The sequence below is a fragment of the Mustela putorius genome, unplaced genomic scaffold (assembly GCF_011764305.1).
Source record: "Mustela putorius furo isolate JIRA1106 unplaced genomic scaffold, ASM1176430v1.1 tig00000992_pilon_pilon_pilon, whole genome shotgun sequence".
Classification (NCBI taxonomy): Eukaryota; Metazoa; Chordata; class Mammalia; order Carnivora; family Mustelidae; genus Mustela; species Mustela putorius.
Window position 1 is genome coordinate 1610216 of NW_025421526.1, and position 12020 is coordinate 1622235.

Genomic DNA, 12020 nt, shown 5'->3' on the forward strand with positions numbered 1-12020 from the left:
GGTGGGGGGGGGGGAACTGTCTAGAATCCTATATCCAGGAAAAATACATACTTCAGGAATTAAGGAGAAATTGAAAAATTATCAGATGAGAGAAAACTAAGATAATTTGACCTATCCAAATGGATGGCTAAAGGAAGTTCTCTAAACAGAAAGGAAACAATAAAAAAAGGAACCTTGGAACATGAGGAAAGAACAAGCTAAGCAACCATGTGAGTAAATCTTTACTTTTCTAAGTTATTATTGAAAATAAAAAATACCAACAGCATTTTTCACAGAACTAGAATTTTCCAACAGTCTTAAAATTTGTTTGGAATCACAAGAGACCCTGAATAGCCAAAGCAACTTTGAAAAAGAAAAGCAAAACTGGAGATATCACGATTCTGAACTTCAAGTCATATCACAAAGCTATAGTGATCATAACAGCACAGAACTGGCACAAAAATAGATGGATTAATGGAAAAGAATAGAAAACCTAGAACTGAGGTGGCAATTATGTTTTCAACTAATCTTTGACAAGCAGGAAATAATATTTAGTGAGAAAAAGACTCTTCAGCAAATGGAATGGGGAAACTGGACAGCATCATGCAGAAACGAAATTGGATCACTTTCTTAGACCATACAGAAATGTACAGAATGCATGAAAGACTTAAATGTGATGAAACCATCAAAACCCTAGAGGAGAACACAGGTTGTAACCTTTGACTTGGACTATACCAGCTTGTTTCTAGGTATGTCTCTTGAGGCAAGGGAAACAAAAGCAAAAACAAAGCAAAAATAAACTATTGGGACTTTATCAAAATAATGCACAGCAAAGGAAGCAATCTACCGGGGTGCCTGGGTGGCTTACTTAAGCCTCTGCCTTTGGCTCAGGTCATGATCTCAGGGTCCTGGGATCGAGCCCCACATCGGGCTCTCTGCTCAGCAGGGAGCCTGCTTCCTCCCTCTCTCTCTGCCTGCTTCTGATCTCTGTCTGTCAAAATAATAAATAAAATCTTAAAAAAAAAAAAAGAGGAAGCAGTCTACAAAACTAAAAGGCAACCTACAGAATGGGAGAAGACATTTGCAAATGACATATCTGATAAAGGGTTAGTATCCAAAATATTTTAAAGACCTTATACAACTCAACATCCAAAAAATGAATAATGCAAATAAAACATGGGCAGAACGCATGAATAGACGTTTTTTGAAAAAAGACATCCAGATCGCCAATAGACATATGAAGAGATGCTCAGCATCTTTTCACCAGGGATGAATGAGGGAATACAAATCAAAACTACAATGAGATATCATCTCACACCTGTCTGAATGACTAAAATCAACAACACAAAAAACAAGTGTTGTCAAGGTTGAAGAGAAAGGGGAACCTTCTTGCACAGTCGGTGGGAATACAAACTGATGCAGCAACTGTGGAAAGCAGTATGGAGATTCCTCAAAAAAATCAAAAATAGAACTATCCTATGATCCAGCAATTGTACTACTAGATATTTACCCAAAGAATACAAAAATACTAGTTCAGAGGGTTACATGCACCCTCATGTTTGTAGCAGCCTTATCTACAATAGCCAAATTATGGAAATTGCCCAAGTGTCCACTGACTGATGAATGGTTAAAGAAGAAATGGTGTGTGTGTGTGTGTGTGTGAATATATATGAATATTACACAGCCATAAAAAAGAATGAAATCTTGCCATTGGCAATGACATGGATGGAGCTACAGAGTATTATGCTAAGCAAAATAAGTGTCAGCAAAAAAGAAAAAACCACATGATTTCACTCATATGTGGAATTTAAGAAACAAAATAAATGAGCAAAGGGGAGAAGAGAGAGAGGCAGACCAAAAACAGACTCTTAACTAAGGACAACTAATTGATAGTTACTAGAGGGTGAGGGGAGTAGGTTAAAACAAAACAAAACAAAACAAAAAACCCCAAAAAACTTTCTGATGTGATTCTAAATACATATATATATATATATATATATATGAAATATGTAAGGCGATCATATTATAAATAGGACAGTTGAAGGAACATAAAACTTCTTTCTACATCTCACTTGAACTGGAGAAATGACAACACTAGTAGACTGTGGTAAGTTATATAAATATAATATGCATCATAGAGCAATCATTTAAAAAAACTATACAGTTAAATACATTTAAAATGCTATAGGTAAATCAAAATTCTATTATAAAAATACTTCAAAAACTTGAAACAGTATAGTAAAAAGAAAATAGAGAAAGAAAACAGGTGGGGAGCCTGGGTAGCTCAGTTGTTAAGCATCTGCCTTTGGCTCAGGTCATGATCCCAGGGTCCTGGGATTGAGCCCTGCATCGGGCTCCTTGCTCAGCAGGAAGCCTGCTTCTCTTTCTCCCACTCCCCCTGCTTGTGTTCCGTCTCTCGCTGTGTGTCTCTCCATCAAATAAATAAATAAATAAATAAATAAATAAATAAGATAAAAAAGAAAACAGGTGACAGGAAAGAAAAATGTAAATGGCAAATTTAAGCTTTAATGTATCAAAAATTACATTAAATATAAATGGTCTAAATAAAAGAGATGGTCAGAGTGGGTTAAAAAATACTTATCCAGACTTACATTTTCTATAAGAAATATTTTGCAACTATAGTGATACTGATGATACAGGAAGATTGAAAAGAATAAAGACTAGTAAATATATATTATGCAGGCATAATTAAAGCAAAAGTGTAGTAACACCAGATAAAATAGACTTCAAAATAAAATTACCAGGGACAGAGAGGGCATTATATAAAGAAATAAGGATCATACCGCCAAGAGAGCCATCTAAACATGTATAACCAAGCAAAAAGCTATAAAGTAAGTAAAGTAAAAACTGATAGTTCTGAAAAGAAACACAGGAAAAATAGAAAATATACAAAAATAGTTGAAGAATTTCTTACCAAAATTGAGAGAGCACCTAGACAGGAAATGATCAAGAATATAGAATTCAAAAGATTCCACCCCCCCAAACTTCTAGAACTCATACAGCAATTCAGTCATGTGTCAGGATACAAAATCAATATACAGAAATCAGTTGCTTTCTTATATAATAATAATGAAAATATCGGAAGGGAAATTAGAGAATCAATTCCGTTTACTATAGTACCAAGAATCATAAGACACCTGGGAATAAACCTAGCTAAAGAGGTAAAAGATCTGTGCTCAAGGAACTACAGAACACTCAAGAAAGAAATTGAAGACACAAAAAGATGGAAAAGCATTCCATGCTCATGGATTGGGAGAATAAACATTGTTAAAATGTCTATACTGCCTAGAGCCATCTCTACTTTCAATACCATCCCGATCAAAATTCCACCAACATTTTTCAAAGAGTTGGAACAAACAATCCTAAAATTTGTATGGAATGAGAAGAGACCCTGGATTGCTAAGGAAATGTTGAAAAAGAAAAAAACTGGGGGCATCATGTTGCCTGATTTCAAGCTTTACTACAAAGCTGTGATCACCAAGATAGCATGGTACTGTCCAAAAGGAGACACACAGACCAGTGGAACAGAGCAGAGAGCCCAGATATGGACCTGCAAATCTATGGTCAACTAATCTTCAACCAAGCAGGAAAAGATATTCAGTGGAAAAATGACAGTCTCTTCAATAAATGGTGCTGGGAAAATTGGACAACTGTGTGTATAAGAATGAAACTCGACCATTCTCTTACACCATACACAAAGATAAATTCAAAATGGATAAAAGACCTCAACATGAGGCAAGAATCTATCAAAATCCTAGAGGAGAACATAGGAAGTAGCCTCTTTGATATCGGTCACACACAGCAAGTTCTTTCAAGACATGTCTCCAAAGGCAAAGGAAACAAAAGTGAAAATGAACTTTTGGGACTTCATCAAGATCAAAAGCTTCTGCACAGCAAAGGGAATAGTCAACAAAACCAAGAGGCAAGCCACAGAATGGGAGAAGATATTTGCAAATGACACTATAGACAAAGGGCTAATGTCTAAGATCTATAAAGAACTCCTCAGACTCAACACACAAAAAACAGATAATCACATCAAAAAATGGGCAGAAGACATGAACAGACACTTCTCCAGAAAAGACATACAAATGGCTAACAGACACATGAAAAAATGTTCATCATCATTAGCCATCAGGGAGATTCAAATCAGAACCACATTGAGAAACCACCTTACACCAGTTAGAATGGCAAAAATTAGAAATTAGAAAAGGCAAGAAAATTAGAAAGGCAAGAAAGAAGTGTTGGAGACGATATGGAGAAAGGAGAACCCTCTTACACTTGTTGGGAATGTACGTTGGTACAGCCACTTTGGAAAACAGTGTGAAGATTCCTAAGAAATTAAAAATAGAACTTTCCTATAATGCCGCAATTGCACTACTGGGTATTTACCCCCAAAATACAGATTTAGTGAAAAGAAGGGCCATCTGTACCCCAATATTCATAGCAGCAATGGCCATGGTCACCAAAGTGTGGAGAGAGCCAAAATGCCCTTCAATAGATGGATGGATAAAGAAGATGTGGTCCATTTATACAATGGAATATTATGCCTCCATCAGAAAGGATGAATACCCAACTTTTGTATCAACATGGACGAAAGTAGAGGAGATTATGCTGGGTGAAATAAGTCAAGCAGAGAGAGTCAATTATCATATGGTTTCAGTTACTTGTGGAGCATAAGGAATAACACGGAGGGCATTGGGAGTTGAAAAGGAGAAGTGAGGTGGGGGAAATTGGAGGGGGGAGACAAAACACGAGAGACTGTGGACTCTGAAAAACAAACTGAAGATTTTGGAGGGGAGGGGTTGGGAGTTGGGTGAGCCAGGTGGTGGGTATTAAGGAGGGGATGTATTGCATGGAGCACTGGGTGTGGTGCATAAACAATGAATCTTGGAACACTGAAAAAATGTTTTAAAAAAGATCAGATATCAAAAAAATATATATAGTTACTCATTACTCAATTACATCGTCAACCAGTGGGATCTGATTAAACTCTATAGGGATCTCCAGTCAACAACAGCAGAATGCATATGGTCTTCCAGTGCCAAAGGAGCAGGTACCCAAATAAACCATATCCTGGGCTATAAATAAATCTCAAAGATGTTATAGAATTGAAACAACAGAAAATAATTTAAAAATTAATAACAAAATTCTTCAAAAACTGGAAATGAAACATAAGTATTCCATATGTCAGAGACATATGGAGTACTTATATGTGTTTCTTACTTACATATGTTTCTCAGTACTTACATATGTTTCTCAAAGGCAAGTTTAAAATACAGTGAAATGTATGTAAATGAAAAAGAACATTATCAACATTTGAGTGATATAGCAAAAACAGTGCTGAATGAGAAATTTATGACAACTAAATTAACACACTAAAGGAATGTCTCAAATCAATGATCTAAGCTCCTAACTCAAATACCTAGAAAATAAAACATCAAAATAAACTCAAAGAAAATAAGAATTAATAAAGGAAAAATTAACAACATTGAAAGCAAAAACAATTAGAGAAAACTAATGAAAGAAAGAGCTGGTTCTTTGAAAGATCATAAAAGTATCAAAATTTTAGTGAAATTGGCAAAGTAAAAAAGAAAAAGGAAAGACACCAGTTACCCATGTCAGGAATGAAACAGGATATTTCACTGCAGACCCTCAAGATAAAAAGAATAAGAGGATACTATAGATAAAGGTACACACACACACACACACACACACACACACAAAAGACAATACAGATTAATCAATTTAAGAGAGAAATACTACCATAAAACACCCTATATTAAATACATAATTTTGAATAGTCCTGTAGCTATAAAGGAACTCAAATTTATAATTCAAAATATATTAAAAGAGAACTTTTAAAAAAATGATTTTACTTATTTATTTGAGACAGAGACAGTGAGAGAGAGCATGAAGGGGGAGGAGGTCAGAAGGAGAAGCAGACTCCCCTTGGAGCTGGAAGCCCAATGCAGGACTCCATCCCAGGACTCCAGGATCATGACCTGAGCTGAAGGCAGTGGCTTAACCAAGTGAGCCACCCAGGCGCCCTAAAAGAGAACTCTTAATGCCTAGATGGTTTCACTGGAGGAATCTATAAAATGCTTAAAGAAGGGCGCCTGGGTGACTCAGTGGGTTAAAGTCTCTCTGCCTTTGGCTCAGGTCATTGATCCCAGGGTCCTGGGATCGAGCCCCGCATCAGGCTCTCTGCTCGGCAGGGAGCCTGCTTCCCTTCTTCTCTCTCTGCCTGCCTCTCTGTCTACTTGTAATCTCTGTCTGTTAAATAAATTTTTTAAAAATGCTTAAAGAAGAATTAACATTATTCTACACAACTTATTCCAAAAAAACAGAAGAGGTAAAATCACCCCTCAATTCATTTTATGAAATTAGTATACCCCTAATATCAAACCAAAGACAGTGAAAAGCAATCAAACATTAGTACAGACCAACCTATAGCCCCCAGAACTATAGATGCAAAAATTTCTAACAAATTATTAGCAAATATAATTCTGCCATATATAAAGCAATTAAACATCAAGACCAAGTGGAATTTTCCCCTAGGATACATATCTTGTTCAACATTCAAAAATCCAACCATGTAATCAACCATATTAAAGGCTATAGAAGAAAAAATATATGATCATATCAGTCAGTGCTTAAAAAATATTTGAAAAAAATCAGTACCCATTCAGGGCTAGAAACTCTGAGAAAAATTGGAATATAAAGAAACCTTTTCAATTTGACAAAACATTTAAAACTACAGATATAATTTTACTTAATGTTGTAAAAGCTGAATGCTTTCCTTCTAAGACTGAGAACTAGGCAAGGATTTCTACTCTAACCACTCTCATTAAACACAGTCTTGGAAGTTCTAAACTTTGCAATAAGGCAAAACGAGAAAATCAAAAGCATGGAGATTGTAAAGGAAGAAATACTACTTATTTGCAGGTATCATAATTGATACCAGGTAAGATAGTAATGAGGAAGGAACAATCTGGTGGTCTTAGGACGTATGTGGCAGTTTCTGATTGATCAACCGGAAACTGTGAGTTGTTTATGAGGCCAAATTCAGATGACAGATGTATTTTGTTCAATGCAGGCACTGTGTTTTACAATAATATCACTTACAATTGGGAGCTTTTATATAAAAATCCAGATTTCTGACCTCATCTCCCATATTTAAAATCTAACAACTCTGGGTTGGAATTGTTCATTTTCACCATTAACTGGAACCCAGTATTCCGCTTCAAGAGGGCATACCTCCAGTGTCCCACGACACCCCCCACTCAGCCTCCTTCGAGTTACCTGCCGGGTTTAACCTGCCCTCCTTGTCAGGAAGAGGAAACAAGGCGCCCAGCGGCAGGAGAACTGCGGCCGGCCCCGGGCTCTCTGTTAACGGCCCCAAACACGTGAGGCCAGAAGGAAAACACGCTGTGGTAACGTAGGTGACAGGGTGGCTGGAACTCCGGCCTCCAGCTGCCACAGCGACTTATTTAATTACCAAAACTTTTTTTTTTTTTAATTTTGTGCATGAACAGGCATTGAGTTACTAGGTTTGCACAGACAACTGACTCCTTGACCACGTCTCTACCTGAAGTCACTGCCCCTTTGAAGTGCCTCGTGTGAATGTTTTTCTTGAGTCAAAGAGCAGTCTAACATATCAAATCTTTGATTTTTACAAAGGCTGAAGAAATAACTTTAACAATCGGCCAAGCATTTGACCTGGCATACAGGAAATTTCTAGAATCTGGAGGAAAAGATGTGGAAACAAGAAAACAGATTGCAGGACTGCAGAAAAGAGTGAGTAAACGAAACTTTTTGTTTCACATTTACGTGATGTAAGTACAGGGAAACTTGCATATCATCAAACAAATCTAGAAGGCCTGCCATTAAATTTCCCCCACACTGACTGGAACTGCTTTCACTATGTTCCTATAATTTTTCATTCCTGATCCCCTGCACAGTTTTAACCATTTTATATTGAATTCCCACAAGAACTTAGTGTTCTCATGTGACTTTGCTTCACTTCCTGATGCTTCTCATGGGGATCAGAGCAGCAGAAGCAGCAGATGCTGGGTAAGTGGTTTCCCATGCAGATCAGATTCCTTTGTAATTAAATTACACCCTTTCTCCACTGTCTTCAAAATCATCATAAGCAAGTTTCACTGTCTTGCGGTTATACTCCAAGATTATGGGGAACAGACTGCACAGTGCAACCAGAAAACACAGAGATGAGGTATTAGAAACATGGAATTTGCACATGTATAAGAACATATCTTAAACTTTATAAACTGTCTTTCCAGTGATCTAGAATTTCCTGATAGTTCCCAACCTTTATCAAATAATTTTCTCCCCTGTGCACAAGAGTACATTAAAATTTTGAATAATATGAAATCCTATTCATTAATGTAGCCAATGTGGTAGCCAGTATTTTCTAAGAATACATTTCTGAAGGTTATTCAAAAATTATTGCTTTTTAGATTCAAGACTTAGAAACCGAAAATATGGAACTTAAAAACAAAGTACAAGATTTGGAAAGCCAGTTAAGAACAACCCAAGTATCAGCATCTCCAGTAAGTTTATGGACTCTGGGCATGTTCTTCTTAGAAACGAGATTTTGTGGTGATACAACATCTCCGGGTCATCTGTGATGTTCCATCAGCTCTGTGATGTCTATAATACTCTGGGATCAGTTACTTGAAACATGGGTCGAGATGAAAGATGCTAATCACAAAATTTAAATGACCTCGGTGGCTCAGACAAGAGTTGCTCTTCCATGTTGCTCTTTGCCCTGGTGTTTTGTAGAAGAAGCCATCCCCCAGTTTGTTCTTTTCCTCTTTGTGACATAGTCTTTCTCACATCCTTACTGGTTACTATTTACTGAGCTTAGATTCATGACCTAAGCCAACACCCCTGGAGCACTGACCTTCATTAGAGACACTGGACAGCTAATAGGACCGACTTTGGTTGGTTTCCACTGGGAGTGACACAGTTGAGCTTCAGACCCTAAAATGAGTGGTGGTCTCTGCAGACAGCTCTCAAATATTTAGTTACATTATTTGCTTTTGGTTTATCATAGATTCAAAGTCCTTTTGGCAATACCATGTAAGATACCATTCTTTCATGATTTTAGCTAAGGGAATCTTTTGGGAGAGGAAGATGGGATTTAAAACAATATTTTTTTTCTGGCAAAATATATTTAGAAAACTTTTTTTCTTCTTGAATCATCTTTGCTACTGATATTCTCCAGTAAACAATATATTTCATTTTGCATTTTAAAAATACTTACTATATAACTTACAGCATGATGCCGTGATGCTATAAACTGAAACACAAGTATAGCATTTGCAAATGTTTGAAAAGAGTTTTTATTTCTAGTTTTTATTTGCAAGTTCATGTTGGTTCAATTTCTAGACTAATTCAATGAAAATCATATATCTATATATAGAGAGAGACAGATAGATACAGATATATAGGTAGATAGCTGGTTTGCTATGCAGTGTAAGAAACCAAAGTCAGTCTTATTAAAGTCCAGTATCTACAGTGCAGGTCAGTACTCTAGGGGTGGCTTGGCTTAGTCATATATTTATATATATATATATATATGGCTGTCTAGTTCTAGAATATTTCAGCAGTTCATGATAAACAATGCGCCTATAAGAAATTGCGTTTAGAGTTTCAAATTCGGTAGGCCCTGGAGACGGTCAAAGAACTTCCGTTTCAGCTCGCCCTTTCCATCTCTCTCGCTGAAGCACTTCGCGTTTCATTGCTTGGCATATGGTGTGTGATAGTTGTGTCCGGACGGCCCAGGTAAGAGACGGTGGGAGTTAGGTTCTTGTGTTCCCATGTACCTTTGTTGTGGACAGTGAGGCTGGCTTTATTAAAATGTCTTTCCTGTTTGTTTGTTTGTTTGTTTGTTTCTCTTCACTGCCATCACTGTTTGCTTCTCATCAAGATTAGGATATTTTTCTTTCCTCTCTGGTCACAAGGAACAGAGCATCAGCTCAAACTCCTTCTTTAAACTTTGGTCCCAAAATGGAGTAAAACCCTTCTGGGTCTTGCTGAAGATCTTACTATAAACCATCCTCTGGGAAAAAACTAGGAATAGAAACATACATGAAGGGAAGTTGTGTTTTTAAGCAATCTTAATAAAGTTTATTTCTGGAATTCATGGTATGTGAATAATAGCTTTACTTTAGTCTTTGTGTTTGCAAAGAAATAAGATCCATTACCATTTTGGATGCAAACCCAAAGCTCTGTCTCTAGATGGAGAAGTAAGACACCGTGTTGGGGGGCAAGGTAGACTTAGAAGAGCAGAAGGGTCTGGGGCATGTTGATGAGTGATGAAACAGTCCTGCCCTCTTTTATCTCCTGGAAGCAAGCATTGCCCTGGACTGGCACTGGGGCAACTCAGAAGAAGGTGGGTCAGGTTGGGGCTTATGCAGGTGCACTGGCGATCTGAAATGGCCACCAAGTCAGCTTCAGAAATGGCAGGGGTCAGGAGGAATGAAGAGATGACACTTGCCCCAGTTCCCGTGATCCTCTGGCTGAGCTAGCTGTCACTGGGAGTGAGCATGACGCTTGGCATGTAAATGAAACGAAGTCTCTCTGTATGTCCATTATTCAGCAGTCTCATTGGTAGAGTCTGTTACATAAAAAAACAATAATTATTCAGATAGGCAGTTACTAAAAAGGATTAGCTCCACAAGTTGTCATTTAATAATTATTATAAACATTGTGCTCGTCTCGGTACTGAATATGTCTCAGTAAAATGTTTCAGAGGCTGTAACTAAAAGGCTCAATTAAGAAAAGAGAAATAATTTTCTCTAAACCACTTTTTTGAACCTAATATATGTGTGTAGAAAATTTATTGCTTCATCAATCTTATGCAAATAGCTCAAATTATAACTTTCAATTATATTCTTTTGTCATAGTAATACCTTAGTATTTCTTCTTTATTTTAACTCAAAAATTACTTGTGTTATAGTTTTTCAGTTTCTAAAGGTTTATATGATTTCTGAAGTTGATGGTATACTGGATGATGTACATCTTTAAGATAAAAAATTAGAAAGTACTTGATTTTTTAAAAATTACTTGATTTTTAAAGGAAGGAGACTCAACATTTTTAGGTTGCTAAAAGATACCTGATGTTTTAGAAAGTTTTTGAAGAGATTATAAACAAATGTGTTTGCCTTTCATTTTTGATTTCAGTTATGTAGATGTGGAATACATTAATATAACATTAAGTGCTCTATTTATTTCACATTTCGTAAAATTATCTCCCAATTTTCTGATACTAAAAATGAACTGAATCAAATTAAATTATCTACAGCTATTTAGTATGAAATATTGCCATGCTTACAAATATCCACTCTGTTGAAGGTTTGTTAATGATTTAAACTATTAAACTTGAATTTAGAAAGCAGTGAAAATTATAAATAATTAAAATATAAATTTAAAGTATAGGTAACTTGTTTAATAGCTTACAGTGGATCTATAGTAAAACAAATTTCTGTTAAGTTAGAACCTTTCTTAGGAAATTTGGCCACCAGTGTTATAGGACAGAGCCAGGACACAAAGCATTTCCCAGAATGCCACCATGTGTAGCGAGGTTATTACGCAGTAGATGCCTACTGGGCTGTAACTCCGATGATGAGACTCTATCGCTTTTCCTTCCTTGTTGATTTCCTTCACTATCAGAGGACTGAAGGACAGAATGCTCCCAAGCCACGGAAGTTCTTAGCCTTTGTTTAAGGGATCAGAGGCAGCAACTAATGCATGAATTACGGAAGTGCTGCAGTGAATTATGAATCCCATTATGCTGATCAAAGTTACGATAGAGGTGGGTTTGGTATGGAAAATTGATTTGGCATCAGGTTTTCCCCGAGCTTTTAGGGTGTTGTGGTGAGAGAAAGCCCCAAGACAGATGACTCTTCTCCAGTGACCAGCCCAAGAGGAGTGTGGATCCTACTGGAAGCCACATTTTTCCGAAGTCACACAGAAGTAACTCTTTTGCCATATAA

At 36.8% G+C, this 12020-nt stretch overlaps 1 protein-coding gene across 16 annotated transcripts in view; it reads left to right on the forward strand.

Annotated features, from left to right (window-relative positions):
* The window catches only part of GULP1 (GULP PTB domain containing engulfment adaptor 1), a 244790-nt gene that overhangs the window by 211992 nt on the left and 20778 nt on the right, over positions 1-12020 (forward strand). For 12 of the 16 annotated variants that reach the window (XM_045086461.1, XM_045086460.1, XM_045086452.1 and 9 more), the window contains 3 exons: positions 7681-7797; positions 7993-8073; positions 8478-8570. In XM_045086461.1, coding sequence (XP_044942396.1) covers positions 7681-7797; positions 7993-8073; positions 8478-8570 — 291 coding nt within the window. The remainder of the gene's footprint in view (positions 1-7680; positions 7798-7992; positions 8074-8477; positions 8571-12020) is intronic. The other 4 variants (XM_045086465.1, XM_045086462.1, XM_045086464.1 and 1 more) reach the window with 2 other exon arrangements.